Source organism: Chenopodium album, chromosome 19 (genome assembly GCF_948465745.1).
Source record: "Chenopodium album chromosome 19, dcCheAlbu1.1, whole genome shotgun sequence".
Classification (NCBI taxonomy): domain Eukaryota; kingdom Viridiplantae; phylum Streptophyta; class Magnoliopsida; order Caryophyllales; family Amaranthaceae; genus Chenopodium; species Chenopodium album.
The window spans coordinates 1-14301 of record NC_137852.1 but is presented as its reverse complement, the minus strand read 5'-3'; the positions used below and the strand labels follow the sequence as shown (position 1 = coordinate 14301).

Sequence of the window (14301 nt, the reverse complement as noted above, 5' to 3'; positions counted from 1 at the left end):
AAAACAACCGTAACCATTTTTTTTTGACAGAAACCATAACCAAATTTATGCTAATAATTTTAAGAATTGGGTCAATATGCATATTCATAACTCATAAGTCTTTCGATTAACAATCAAATATAAACGTATTGAATTATCAACTATATAATAGAGATTTGGGTCTGTTCTCTTCAGCTTATTTTCAGTTCAGTTCATTTAAGCTCCAATAAGTTCAATTCAATTCTTATCTTAATTTCCTTCTCGTATAAAATATTCAATTCACTCCACCAAAAAAAGAAAAAAAAATATTCAATTCAGTTCAGCTCTAATAAGTTTAGTTCAATTCAATTCAGTTCAGCTCAATTCAGTCAATCAGTACAATTGTAATATTGTATAATACATTGTTGGATATGTTATAATGAGTATATTATCTTACAACGAATTAAACTTCAGCCCATATAACCAAACCCACTTGATTTACAGATCCAATAAACATTCTAAAAACAAATTTAATTTCGAATTCCATCGTATATTTTTTATTCATAATTCAAATAAACTCCCACTTGGTTTCGAAATTATAATATTTATTAATTAATGATTATTAGAACTTTCAAATTCCATCTCGACTTCAAAATTCAATGCTTCGAAAATCCCCATCGGGTTTGGATCTTCACCCTCCCCATTTTCAAGACCCCAAACCACTTCCCACAATTAGAAATATCGTATAAAAAAAACAAATAAAAAAAAACAACTAGTCGTAATTATATAATGGAAATACATAGCCCTTAGGGCTACATATAAGAATTAAATTTACACCTAAAAATCGTAAAAAGTTAGGAAATCATCAAAATATAAACACTAATTACACTGATTTACGCGTGTTTTTGTCATGAATTCCTAATCTTTTACAATTTCCAAGAGTATATTTAATATAATGCTTATGTATAACCCTTAGGGCTACATATAGCATTACCCTTATATAATATATATTTTTTATTTTTTATTTTTTGACACTATAATTATATATTTCAAGAATAACTCTTATGTTTGACTTTTTTTTTTTCTTTTTTCATTATTCATATGCAGAATATTAATATTGATTTAAGATATGTTGTTAAGTTGGTATTAATACCAATGATCTTGCTAACGAGCGCCCCGGGGTGTTAGTTAAGGAATACTTTTATTGGTTATAAGAATATTCAGTTAGGAATGCATGACAAAATCACGCGTCGTTCAGTGTAATTAATATTAGTTTACTCTAATATTTTCACTTTTAATACTCCTATCTAACGCCCCACAAACTCTTATAAATGTGGTTGGTCATCCTTTATAAGGGTTACTTCATTAGTTTTATAGGGGTTACTTCGTCAGTATTAATAGGGGTTATGGGTAAGCTAAGGGTTACTTATTGGTCAACATTATAGCCTTACAAGGGTTACTGGGTAGTGTTATAGGCGTTACTTTGTTCTTTTACAAGTGCTCACATGGTGTGGTGTGCCACTCTACCACACACAAAACGCACGGTTAAAAATATCCAGGCTTTTAAAAGATACTTGTAACTCTAATGAATATCGTTTAAACAATGTTATATGCCCTTATTAAAATTAAATGTCTCTTTTTCGAATTTTTAAGAATACCATGCTTGTTACAAATTTTCTTTCGTTAATGCTATTATTATTATTATTATTATTATTATTATTATTATTATTATTATTATTATTATTATTATTATTATTATTATTATTATTATTATTATTATCAATCACTAAAATTGTGACAAAAGGCTAAACTAAAAGAACTTCTCAAAGTACTCCCATTTACCTCTTATTAATTCGAATATTGAATTAAAAAAAAAAAAAAAAACAGAATATATACTACCTCCGGTCCAATTTACTCGCAACAAAGGAATATTTTATGTCTCATAAATAATACCCCTTTGTTGCGAGTAAATTGTACCGGAATTAGTAATTTATGGGTAATGAAATATATACTCCTTGAGGCTATGTATAAGCATTAAGGGTCTGTTCATATTTACTGAACTGAGCTGAACTGAACTGAACTGAACTGATTGGAGCTGAACTGAACTGATTGGAACTGAACTGAACTGAATTGAGCTGAAAAGAATATTTTATGTGAGAGGGAAATTAAGAGCTGAACTGAACTGAACTGAACTGAACTGATTGGAACTGAACTGAACTGAACTGATTGGAGCTGAACTGAACTGAACTGAACTGAAATTAAGTAAATATGAACAGACCCTAAATATATAATTTATTAAGTTGAAATTTAATGACAAAATCACGCACCGATTGATGTAATTAATGTTAATCTTTCCTCAATCTTTCCTTTTTGAGCTTCTTTATATATAGTTCTATTTTTCCTTCATTTATTTATATTTATTTTTATTCAAAATCTCTGAAATCTCTTCCATATAAATAGTGGAGTACTCCTATCTGCTACTGCAACAATAAAATTGATTTGATCAAGTGAACTTCCTCCCTAAAAATGCGGCTGGTAAACACCGCAAACAGCGGCGGAGATGAAAATCGTACGAAGGCGGCGAAATCCCGGCGAGAAGAAGGTGTATTTACTGCCGCCGGAGAAGACGAAGAAGGTTGTAGAACAGTGTGTTACTCTCCCGCACGTGTGGTTGTTTATCGGTTGCTTGCCATTGCCAGAAAATGTCGTAGCGGTGGTAGGAGAGAGAAAGTTCAGATCAGTCACGATTTTTCGCCGGAGATTTCTCGCCGGAAGTCCGATGATCGCCGGAGAATCAATGTTTCAGGTGACTTTTAAATTTAAATTTAAACTAGTTAGTAGCTAATAATTCAATTGTGATACAAGTATTATGATTAAATAATGGAATTATTATGATTTTAAATGTTTACTATTACTCGATTAGTAATTTAGTACGTAGAATTATAGCTCAGTTAATTACTTTTATGATTTTATCATGTTAAATTTAAAGAGTGGCGAATTAATTTGTACCTGTACAAAATTATTGGCGTTATTCTTGCTAAGTAACGTATTATAGTTAGCCTTCATAATTCGTATGCCATTTTACAGAAAAAAAAAACAAAAATCTAGTTTAGAACTAAAAAGTATGTACTCTAGCATATATCACCATTGTTTGACGGAAAATTCTATGGTAGTCAATAAGTCATAGAAGCTTGTTTGACGTATGATTTGGTTACCATTTTAGGAAATGGACGTAATCTTTTATTGTTACTCTTTCGGGGCGTTTGGATTGTGAGAATGGGAGTTTGGGGATTAAAAGGTGGGAATGAGATTGGGAATTAAATGATGGGAATACATGAAAATAGGCCAATGCCTTGTTTGGATGGTGGGTGGGAATAAGATTATTATTTCATTCTTTCATGGCAAAAATGTCATTTTTCCCCTATTCTCATTCCCATCCATTTATTACCTACCCTCCCTAGGTAATAAAATGGTGGGAATTCACCCCTAAATAATCCCATTCCCAAACCTCATTTTATTCTCATTCCCACCAAACAAACAAGGTTTATTTTTTCAATTGGGATTAAAATTCCCAATCCCACCTTTAATTCCCACTTGCCAAACACCCCCTTTCCGTTTTAAAATATTTGCTCAATTTCTCCACGTGCGGAGTTCTAGAAGAAATTAAAGAAAATAATAAAATATGGAGATACTAGGGTAGGTAAAAAAATAAAAAATTGTATAAAGTAAAAGTAGTGGAGGGAATTGAAAGAGAGAATATGAAATTAATAAAATATGATTTATGTTGGGGTCCATTAGGTGAGAGAAATTGATTAAACATTGTAAAAACTTTCCAAATAAGGTAATAGAGCAAGTTTTTTTTTTTTTTTTTTTTTTTTTTTTTTTTTTTTTTTTTTTTGGTTAAATGAGCAAGTATTTAAAAACAGCCAAAATGAAAAGTAGAGCAAATATTTAAAAACGGAGGGAGTAGTCCTTAAGGTGTACTACTATACATAAAAATTTCTCCGGTGAGTGTTATCAGGTGAAAATTGGGTTCTTAATGTTCTTCTATAGAGTATCTACAGTACTAAATTGAAGGGTAAATAGATGCACTTCCTAAATTATAGTATCTTTCTACAATTTTGAAATTTCTACTATGCAAAAATTATAATTATAGTTGTACGGTTGTACCATGAAGATGTACGACCAGCTGTATTTTAATCTAGTGCACTTTCACTTTGTATTCTATTGCTTCAATCAAATTACATTTTTCAGTCGCAAACAACACTTGCAATTTATACGAAGTATTTGATATGGTAGTTTAGGCAGAATTTTGTAAGGTTTTAGCCCTTTTAGAGTTTTAGGCGAACAAAAGTATTAGAGGTCTTGAGCCTAGGCATAACTCGTGAAAGGGAAGAAGCGAAAGCACATATAGGTGAACCTACGTGTGACCATGAAGGTTTACAGTTGCAATGATCTTTGAGTTATTGAATTATAAGTTGTCTAATTGAGTCCAAGGGATGCCTTAATAATACAAAACAGGGGAAACAGAGAACCATAAAAGCACAATTTATATTTACTCCTATAATGCATGTTCAATCTGTTTCCAAGCTAATTAAGGGGTTATCCTTCATGTGTAGACTTGGGTGGTTTTTTCAAGTAGAAAAAAAGTTATACATCATAATTAGATAAAATTGTACGTATGTAGTGAACAATAGCTGCATGTTATATAGAGTGATAGTGTGATGTTCTGTAAGTAAGTTTCCATTTTCTGTTAGGACTTCAAAGTCAGGAGATGAGCTTCAACTTGGCCGCTGGACTTGGTTTGCTATCCCTCATTGCAGCTAGCAAAACTGAGCTCGATAAAACAGTGGAATTGCGTAAGCAAATGGAAGTCTTTTTAGAAAGTTTCAAAGAGGGGAACCAAAGCAAAGGCACGACTCCAAAACCATCCGATTTTGATAATGCATATGCTGTGAGCACTACCATGGACAACCTTAGTAATTACTCCGTGGAGGATCATGCACTTAGCCAACAAGGATCTGGAAACACTTATCAATGTGCTCCACACTGTGACATACATCAGAACGAGGAGTTTGTGGAAGGTATAAATCACCTTGAGGCAGAATTAGCTGCTGAATTAGATCGAATGCAGCTTGATGTAGATTCAGGAGGGTATGTGGAGACAGGAGAGTCATCAGAACTACAAGAGGAAGTTACTGAGGTATAGAACTTTGACTATTTGAGTGCCTTGGGGGTTTTGGAATATATACTTTGTTATGATCTTGAATACATTATTTTATGGCATAGGCTGGTGTGCTAGGTTGCGTCGTTGTGGAATTAATTTGCCTATGGTTATTTTAGCACTGAATATCTGGATTTATCAAGAGCATAGTAAGATTGTATGATATTAGTGCTAGTTGTGGCCCTGTGATTTGTGTATTGATATGCTGTCTCTTAACATATCTGTCAAAGATTCCATGACCTGCAAACTTAAACCAAAACACTTTGAGACTATTCAATTGTTTGCACTAGTCTTTCCTGTCAATCATTGTGTACAAAGTTGCAATATATGTGCCTTGTGAAGTTCGATACTTAGAGATAAAGCAAACTCTGTACCTTGAAACATTTTCTAGTTTTATGTCATGTCTTCTGCTGCCTGCACTTCTGAACACCTGAAAAAATTCTACATCAGATCATTTATTCATTAGCTTCAGTAACTTTGTAATTGACTGCTGGAACATCATTTTGACAGATACCCTCCGAAAACACTGCTATTGGAAGTGTTGATATGAGCACTGGAGAAGTTGTCGACCCCCAGTATGTTGACAACACAGAGTTTTGTGGTGTTCCTCCTCTTGAACTTGAGAGACGATTACATGAGGTACTTGAAACAAGACAAGAAGAACGGATAAAAGAACTCGAAGCTCATCTAGAACGCATGACGAAAAAGCTTCAGGAAAAGGAGGTAGAAGTCACTTGGTGGAAAGATACTGCCAAGCTTATTTCCAAGCAAGTCCCTGAATCATCCCGTGCCATGAGGTAAAAGTCACACAATTAAACTACATTCTATCATCTGATATTCACGATTTACACGTATATTCTTGCAAAACTTACTGAAAATTGATGTTTTGCAGGTAGGTTTCCGATTATAGCTTGTTATGATGGATGAATTGCAAAATAATTGGACCTATGGCGAAAATGCTGCTCATCAAAAGGATTTTCGCTGTTTGAAATCCCTGCAGTTTTTGTAAATATTATCCTACTGTCAATATTTGCCTTTTTGCTAGATTTTCCTATATTATGCTGTTTGAGCACACTAAACTTTTGTTTTTAGTGACAGAAATGACACTAGTAATGCTTGATTAATCTCTTAATTCGATTCATCAAGTAATCAGACTTAATTATTATTCTCTACTCTAGTACTCCGTACAGTATTTTTTTTTTTTTCTTTCTATTGGTCAACTTAAGATAAAAAGCCAAAAGAGGAGGTTACAATTCCCCCAAATTGTCCATATAAGCTAAATCCCCCCCCCCTTTGCCACGTGTCCCTGAATTCCATTATTGTTTTCCACTTCTCCCTCCATCTTTCAAATTTAATTTGATTGAATATGTTATTTCATTCAATCCTTATTCCTTATCATCTACTCTTATTTTTGCTCCTAACATAAATTTCTAATTAAACATTTTTGACATCACCTAAATTCTTTGTATGGGTTTAGGTTTAGGATTAGCGATTAGGGATTAGAATTTAGGGTTATGGCTTAGGTTAAGGGTTTAGAGTTAGGGTTTAAGGTTTAAGACTAGGGTTTGGTTTAGAATTTAGGGCTAAGGTTGGTTTAGGGTAGTTAAGGGTTTTAGGGTTAGGGTTTTTAGGGTTTAGGGTTTAGGGTTTAGGGTTTAGGGTTTAGGTGCTTAGGGTTTAGGGTTTAGGGTTTAGGGTTTAGGGTTTAGGGTTTAGGGTTTAGGGTTTAGGGTTTAGGGTTTAGGGTTTAGGGTTTAGGGTTTAGGGTTTAGGGTTTAGGGTTTAGGGTTTAGGGTTTAGGGTTTAGGGTTTAGGGTTTAGGGTTTAGGGTTTAGGGTTTAGGGTTTAGGGTTTAGGGTTTAGGGTTTAGGGTTTAGGGTTTAGGGTTTAGGGTTTAGGGTTTAGGGTTTAGGGTTTAGGGTTTAGGGTTTAGGGTTTAGGGTTTAGGGTTTAGGGTTTAGGGTTTAGGGTTTAGGGTTTAGGGTTTAGGGTTTAGGGTTTAGGGTTTAGGGTTTAGGGTTTAGGGTTTAGGGTTTAGGGTTTAGGGTTTAGGGTTTAGGGTTTAGGGTTTAGGGTTTAGGGTTTAGGGTTTAGGGTTTAGGGTTTAGGGTTTAGGGTTTAGGGTTTAGGGTTTAGGGTTTAGGGTTTAGGGTTTAGGGTTTAGGGTTTAGGGTTTAGGGTTTAGGGTTTAGGGTTTAGGGTTTAGGGTTTAGGGTTTAGGGTTTAGGGTTTAGGGTTTAGGGTTTAGGGTTTAGGGTTTAGGGTTTAGGGTTTAGGGTTTAGGGTTTAGGGTTTAGGGTTTAGGGTTTAGGGTTTAGGGTTTAGGGTTTAGGGTTTAGGGTTTAGGGTTTAGGGTTTAGGGTTTAGGGTTTAGGGTTTAGGGTTTAGGGTTTAGGGTTTAGGGTTTAGGGTTTAGGGTTTAGGGTTTAGGGTTTAGGGTTTAGGGTTTAGGGTTTAGGGTTTAGGGTTTAGGGTTTAGGGTTTAGGGTTTAGGGTTTAGGGTTTAGGGTTTAGGGTTTAGGGTTTAGGGTTTAGGGTTTAGGGTTTAGGGTTTAGGGTTTAGGGTTTAGGGTTTAGGGTTTAGGGTTTAGGGTTTAGGGTTTAGGGTTTAGGGTTTAGGGTTTAGGGTTTAGGGTTTAGGGTTTAGGGTTTAGGGTTTAGGGTTTAGGGTTTAGGGTTTAGGGTTTAGGGTTTAGGGTTTAGGGTTTAGGGTTTAGGGTTTAGGGTTTAGGGTTTAGGGTTTAGGGTTTAGGGTTTAGGGTTTAGGGTTTAGGGTTTAGGGTTTAGGGTTTAGGGTTTAGGGTTTAGGGTTTAGGGTTTAGGGTTTAGGGTTTAGGGTTTAGGGTTTAGGGTTTAGGGTTTAGGGTTTAGGGTTTAGGGTTTAGGGTTTAGGGTTTAGGGTTTAGGGTTTAGGGTTTAGGGTTTAGGGTTTAGGGTTTAGGGTTTAGGGTTTAGGGTTTAGGGTTTAGGGTTTAGGGTTTAGGGTTTAGGGTTTAGGGTTTAGGGTTTAGGGTTTAGGGTTTAGGGTTTAGGGTTTAGGGTTTAGGGTTTAGGGTTTAGGGTTTAGGGTTTAGGGTTTAGGGTTTAGGGTTTAGGGTTTAGGGTTTAGGGTTTAGGGTTTAGGGTTTAGGGTTTAGGGTTTAGGGTTTAGGGTTTAGGGTTTAGGGTTTAGGGTTTAGGGTTTAGGGTTTAGGGTTTAGGGTTTAGGGTTTAGGGTTTAGGGTTTAGGGTTTAGGGTTTAGGGTTTAGGGTTTAGGGTTTAGGGTTTAGGGTTTAGGGTTTAGGGTTTAGGGTTTAGGGTTTAGGGTTTAGGGTTTAGGGTTTAGGGTTTAGGGTTTAGGGTTTAGGGTTTAGGGTTTAGGGTTTAGGGTTTAGGGTTTAGGGTTTAGGGTTTAGGGTTTAGGGTTTAGGGTTTAGGGTTTAGGGTTTAGGGTTTAGGGTTTAGGGTTTAGGGTTTAGGGTTTAGGGTTTAGGGTTTAGGGTTTAGGGTTTAGGGTTTAGGGTTTAGGGTTTAGGGTTTAGGGTTTAGGGTTTAGGGTTTAGGGTTTAGGGTTTAGGGTTTAGGGTTTAGGGTTTAGGGTTTAGGGTTTAGGGTTTAGGGTTTAGGGTTTAGGGTTTAGGGTTTAGGGTTTAGGGTTTAGGGTTTAGGGTTTAGGGTTTAGGGTTTAGGGTTTAGGGTTTAGGGTTTAGGGTTTAGGGTTTAGGGTTTAGGGTTTAGGGTTTAGGGTTTAGGGTTTAGGGTTTAGGGTTTAGGGTTTAGGGTTTAGGGTTTAGGGTTTAGGGTTTAGGGTTTAGGGTTTAGGGTTTAGGGTTTAGGGTTTAGGGTTTAGGGTTTAGGGTTTAGGGTTTAGGGTTTAGGGTTTAGGGTTTAGGGTTTAGGGTTTAGGGTTTAGGGTTTAGGGTTTAGGGTTTAGGGTTTAGGGTTTAGGGTTTAGGGTTTAGGGTTTAGGGTTTAGGGTTTAGGGTTTAGGGTTTAGGGTTTAGGGTTTAGGGTTTAGGGTTTAGGGTTTAGGGTTTAGGGTTTAGGGTTTAGGGTTTAGGGTTTAGGGTTTAGGGTTTAGGGTTTAGGGTTTAGGGTTTAGGGTTTAGGGTTTAGGGTTTAGGGTTTAGGGTTTAGGGTTTAGGGTTTAGGGTTTAGGGTTTAGGGTTTAGGGTTTAGGGTTTAGGGTTTAGGGTTTAGGGTTTAGGGTTTAGGGTTTAGGGTTTAGGGTTTAGGGTTTAGGGTTTAGGGTTTAGGGTTTAGGGTTTAGGGTTTAGGGTTTAGGGTTTAGGGTTTAGGGTTTAGGGTTTAGGGTTTAGGGTTTAGGGTTTAGGGTTTAGGGTTTAGGGTTTAGGGTTTAGGGTTTAGGGTTTAGGGTTTAGGGTTTAGGGTTTAGGGTTTAGGGTTTAGGGTTTAGGGTTTAGGGTTTAGGGTTTAGGGTTTAGGGTTTAGGGTTTAGGGTTTAGGGTTTAGGGTTTAGGGTTTAGGGTTTAGGGTTTAGGGTTTAGGGTTTAGGGTTTAGGGTTTAGGGTTTAGGGTTTAGGGTTTAGGGTTTAGGGTTTAGGGTTTAGGGTTTAGGGTTTAGGGTTTAGGGTTTAGGGTTTAGGGTTTAGGGTTTAGGGTTTAGGGTTTAGGGTTTAGGGTTTAGGGTTTAGGGTTTAGGGTTTAGGGTTTAGGGTTTAGGGTTTAGGGTTTAGGGTTTAGGGTTTAGGGTTTAGGGTTTAGGGTTTAGGGTTTAGGGTTTAGGGTTTAGGGTTTAGGGTTTAGGGTTTAGGGTTTAGGGTTTAGGGTTTAGGGTTTAGGGTTTAGGGTTTAGGGTTTAGGGTTTAGGGTTTAGGGTTTAGGGTTTAGGGTTTAGGGTTTAGGGTTTAGGGTTTAGGGTTTAGGGTTTAGGGTTTAGGGTTTAGGGTTTAGGGTTTAGGGTTTAGGGTTTAGGGTTTAGGGTTTAGGGTTTAGGGTTTAGGGTTTAGGGTTTAGGGTTTAGGGTTTAGGGTTTAGGGTTTAGGGTTTAGGGTTTAGGGTTTAGGGTTTAGGGTTTAGGGTTTAGGGTTTAGGGTTTAGGGTTTAGGGTTTAGGGTTTAGGGTTTAGGGTTTAGGGTTTAGGGTTTAGGGTTTAGGGTTTAGGGTTTAGGGTTTAGGGTTTAGGGTTTAGGGTTTAGGGTTTAGGGTTTAGGGTTTAGGGTTTAGGGTTTAGGGTTTAGGGTTTAGGGTTTAGGGTTTAGGGTTTAGGGTTTAGGGTTTAGGGTTTAGGGTTTAGGGTTTAGGGTTTAGGGTTTAGGGTTTAGGGTTTAGGGTTTAGGGTTTAGGGTTTAGGGTTTAGGGTTTAGGGTTTAGGGTTTAGGGTTTAGGGTTTAGGGTTTAGGGTTTAGGGTTTAGGGTTTAGGGTTTAGGGTTTAGGGTTTAGGGTTTAGGGTTTAGGGTTTAGGGTTTAGGGTTTAGGGTTTAGGGTTTAGGGTTTAGGGTTTAGGGTTTAGGGTTTAGGGTTTAGGGTTTAGGGTTTAGGGTTTAGGGTTTAGGGTTTAGGGTTTAGGGTTTAGGGTTTAGGGTTTAGGGTTTAGGGTTTAGGGTTTAGGGTTTAGGGTTTAGGGTTTAGGGTTTAGGGTTTAGGGTTTAGGGTTTAGGGTTTAGGGTTTAGGGTTTAGGGTTTAGGGTTTAGGGTTTAGGGTTTAGGGTTTAGGGTTTAGGGTTTAGGGTTTAGGGTTTAGGGTTTAGGGTTTAGGGTTTAGGGTTTAGGGTTTAGGGTTTAGGGTTTAGGGTTTAGGGTTTAGGGTTTAGGGTTTAGGGTTTAGGGTTTAGGGTTTAGGGTTTAGGGTTTAGGGTTTAGGGTTTAGGGTTTAGGGTTTAGGGTTTAGGGTTTAGGGTTTAGGGTTTAGGGTTTAGGGTTTAGGGTTTAGGGTTTAGGGTTTAGGGTTTAGGGTTTAGGGTTTAGGGTTTAGGGTTTAGGGTTTAGGGTTTAGGGTTTAGGGTTTAGGGTTTAGGGTTTAGGGTTTAGGGTTTAGGGTTTAGGGTTTAGGGTTTAGGGTTTAGGGTTTAGGGTTTAGGGTTTAGGGTTTAGGGTTTAGGGTTTAGGGTTTAGGGTTTAGGGTTTAGGGTTTAGGGTTTAGGGTTTAGGGTTTAGGGTTTAGGGTTTAGGGTTTAGGGTTTAGGGTTTAGGGTTTAGGGTTTAGGGTTTAGGGTTTAGGGTTTAGGGTTTAGGGTTTAGGGTTTAGGGTTTAGGGTTTAGGGTTTAGGGTTTAGGGTTTAGGGTTTAGGGTTTAGGGTTTAGGGTTTAGGGTTTAGGGTTTAGGGTTTAGGGTTTAGGGTTTAGGGTTTAGGGTTTAGGGTTTAGGGTTTAGGGTTTAGGGTTTAGGGTTTAGGGTTTAGGGTTTAGGGTTTAGGGTTTAGGGTTTAGGGTTTAGGGTTTAGGGTTTAGGGTTTAGGGTTTAGGGTTTAGGGTTTAGGGTTTAGGGTTTAGGGTTTAGGGTTTAGGGTTTAGGGTTTAGGGTTTAGGGTTTAGGGTTTAGGGTTTAGGGTTTAGGGTTTAGGGTTTAGGGTTTAGGGTTTAGGGTTTAGGGTTTAGGGTTTAGGGTTTAGGGTTTAGGGTTTAGGGTTTAGGGTTTAGGGTTTAGGGTTTAGGGTTTAGGGTTTAGGGTTTAGGGTTTAGGGTTTAGGGTTTAGGGTTTAGGGTTTAGGGTTTAGGGTTTAGGGTTTAGGGTTTAGGGTTTAGGGTTTAGGGTTTAGGGTTTAGGGTTTAGGGTTTAGGGTTTAGGGTTTAGGGTTTAGGGTTTAGGGTTTAGGGTTTAGGGTTTAGGGTTTAGGGTTTAGGGTTTAGGGTTTAGGGTTTAGGGTTTAGGGTTTAGGGTTTAGGGTTTAGGGTTTAGGGTTTAGGGTTTAGGGTTTAGGGTTTAGGGTTTAGGGTTTAGGGTTTAGGGTTTAGGGTTTAGGGTTTAGGGTTTAGGGTTTAGGGTTTAGGGTTTAGGGTTTAGGGTTTAGGGTTTAGGGTTTAGGGTTTAGGGTTTAGGGTTTAGGGTTTAGGGTTTAGGGTTTAGGGTTTAGGGTTTAGGGTTTAGGGTTTAGGGTTTAGGGTTTAGGGTTTAGGGTTTAGGGTTTAGGGTTTAGGGTTTAGGGTTTAGGGTTTAGGGTTTAGGGTTTAGGGTTTAGGGTTTAGGGTTTAGGGTTTAGGGTTTAGGGTTTAGGGTTTAGGGTTTAGGGTTTAGGGTTTAGGGTTTAGGGTTTAGGGTTTAGGGTTTAGGGTTTAGGGTTTAGGGTTTAGGGTTTAGGGTTTAGGGTTTAGGGTTTAGGGTTTAGGGTTTAGGGTTTAGGGTTTAGGGTTTAGGGTTTAGGGTTTAGGGTTTAGGGTTTAGGGTTTAGGGTTTAGGGTTTAGGGTTTAGGGTTTAGGGTTTAGGGTTTAGGGTTTAGGGTTTAGGGTTTAGGGTTTAGGGTTTAGGGTTTAGGGTTTAGGGTTTAGGGTTTAGGGTTTAGGGTTTAGGGTTTAGGGTTTAGGGTTTAGGGTTTAGGGTTTAGGGTTTAGGGTTTAGGGTTTAGGGTTTAGGGTTTAGGGTTTAGGGTTTAGGGTTTAGGGTTTAGGGTTTAGGGTTTAGGGTTTAGGGTTTAGGGTTTAGGGTTTAGGGTTTAGGGTTTAGGGTTTAGGGTTTAGGGTTTAGGGTTTAGGGTTTAGGGTTTAGGGTTTAGGGTTTAGGGTTTAGGGTTTAGGGTTTAGGGTTTAGGGTTTAGGGTTTAGGGTTTAGGGTTTAGGGTTTAGGGTTTAGGGTTTAGGGTTTAGGGTTTAGGGTTTAGGGTTTAGGGTTTAGGGTTTAGGGTTTAGGGTTTAGGGTTTAGGGTTTAGGGTTTAGGGTTTAGGGTTTAGGGTTTAGGGTTTAGGGTTTAGGGTTTAGGGTTTAGGGTTTAGGGTTTAGGGTTTAGGGTTTAGGGTTTAGGGTTTAGGGTTTAGGGTTTAGGGTTTAGGGTTTAGGGTTTAGGGTTTAGGGTTTAGGGTTTAGGGTTTAGGGTTTAGGGTTTAGGGTTTAGGGTTTAGGGTTTAGGGTTTAGGGTTTAGGGTTTAGGGTTTAGGGTTTAGGGTTTAGGGTTTAGGGTTTAGGGTTTAGGGTTTAGGGTTTAGGGTTTAGGGTTTAGGGTTTAGGGTTTAGGGTTTAGGGTTTAGGGTTTAGGGTTTAGGGTTTAGGGTTTAGGGTTTAGGGTTTAGGGTTTAGGGTTTAGGGTTTAGGGTTTAGGGTTTAGGGTTTAGGGTTTAGGGTTTAGGGTTTAGGGTTTAGGGTTTAGGGTTTAGGGTTTAGGGTTTAGGGTTTAGGGTTTAGGGTTTAGGGTTTAGGGTTTAGGGTTTAGGGTTTAGGGTTTAGGGTTTAGGGTTTAGGGTTTAGGGTTTAGGGTTTAGGGTTTAGGGTTTAGGGTTTAGGGTTTAGGGTTTAGGGTTTAGGGTTTAGGGTTTAGGGTTTAGGGTTTAGGGTTTAGGGTTTAGGGTTTAGGGTTTAGGGTTTAGGGTTTAGGGTTTAGGGTTTAGGGTTTAGGGTTTAGGGTTTAGGGTTTAGGGTTTAGGGTTTAGGGTTTAGGGTTTAGGGTTTAGGGTTTAGGGTTTAGGGTTTAGGGTTTAGGGTTTAGGGTTTAGGGTTTAGGGTTTAGGGTTTAGGGTTTAGGGTTTAGGGTTTAGGGTTTAGGGTTTAGGGTTTAGGGTTTAGGGTTTAGGGTTTAGGGTTTAGGGTTTAGGGTTTAGGGTTTAGGGTTTAGGGTTTAGGGTTTAGGGTTTAGGGTTTAGGGTTTAGGGTTTAGGGTTTAGGGTTTAGGGTTTAGGGTTAGGGTTTAGGGTTTAGGGTTTAGGGTTTAGGGTTTAGGGTTTAGGGTTTAGGGTTTAGGGTTTAGGGTTTAGGGTTTAGGGTTTAGGGTTTAGGGTTTAGGGTTTAGGGTTTAGGGTTTAGGGTTTAGGGTTTAGGGTTTAGGGTTTAGGGTTTAGGGTTTAGGGTTTAGGGTTTAGGGTTTAGGGTTTAGGGTTTAGGGTTTAGGGTTTAGGGTTTAGGGTTTAGGGTTTAGGGTTTAGGGTTTAGGGTTTAGGGTTTAGGGTTTAGGGTTTAGGGTTTAGGGTTTAGGGTTTAGGGTTTAGGGTTTAGGGTTTAGGGTTTAGGGTTTAGGGTTTAGGGTTTAGGTTTA

General features: G+C 38.1%; 1 protein-coding gene across 1 annotated transcript; it reads left to right on the top strand.

The window, feature by feature from the left end:
• The first annotated feature begins 2431 nt into the window (after window positions 1-2431).
• Window positions 2432-6313, top strand: LOC145595827 (protein POLAR LOCALIZATION DURING ASYMMETRIC DIVISION AND REDISTRIBUTION-like). The gene is made up of 4 exons (XM_081652257.1): window positions 2432-2764; window positions 4716-5161; window positions 5693-5979; window positions 6075-6313. The coding sequence occupies exons 1-4, from the start codon at window positions 2485-2487 to the stop codon at window positions 6076-6078; spliced, it is 1017 nt and encodes a 338-aa protein (XP_081508383.1). The 5' UTR covers window positions 2432-2484; the 3' UTR covers window positions 6079-6313.
• Window positions 6314-14301: the final 7988 nt, after the last annotated feature.

Bases quoted from the DNA above. Each gene is read 5' to 3' on its own strand.
- LOC145595827 (XM_081652257.1), top strand. From the start codon at position 2,485: ATGCGGCTGGTAAACACCGCAAACAGCGGCGGAGATGAAAATCGTACG. The intron at 2,765-4,715 runs GTGACTTTTAAA...ATTTTCTGTTAG, and splicing joins CCGGAGAATCAATGTTTCAG to GACTTCAAAGTCAGGAGATG. The intron at 5,162-5,692 runs GTATAGAACTTT...TCATTTTGACAG, and splicing joins TACAAGAGGAAGTTACTGAG to ATACCCTCCGAAAACACTGC.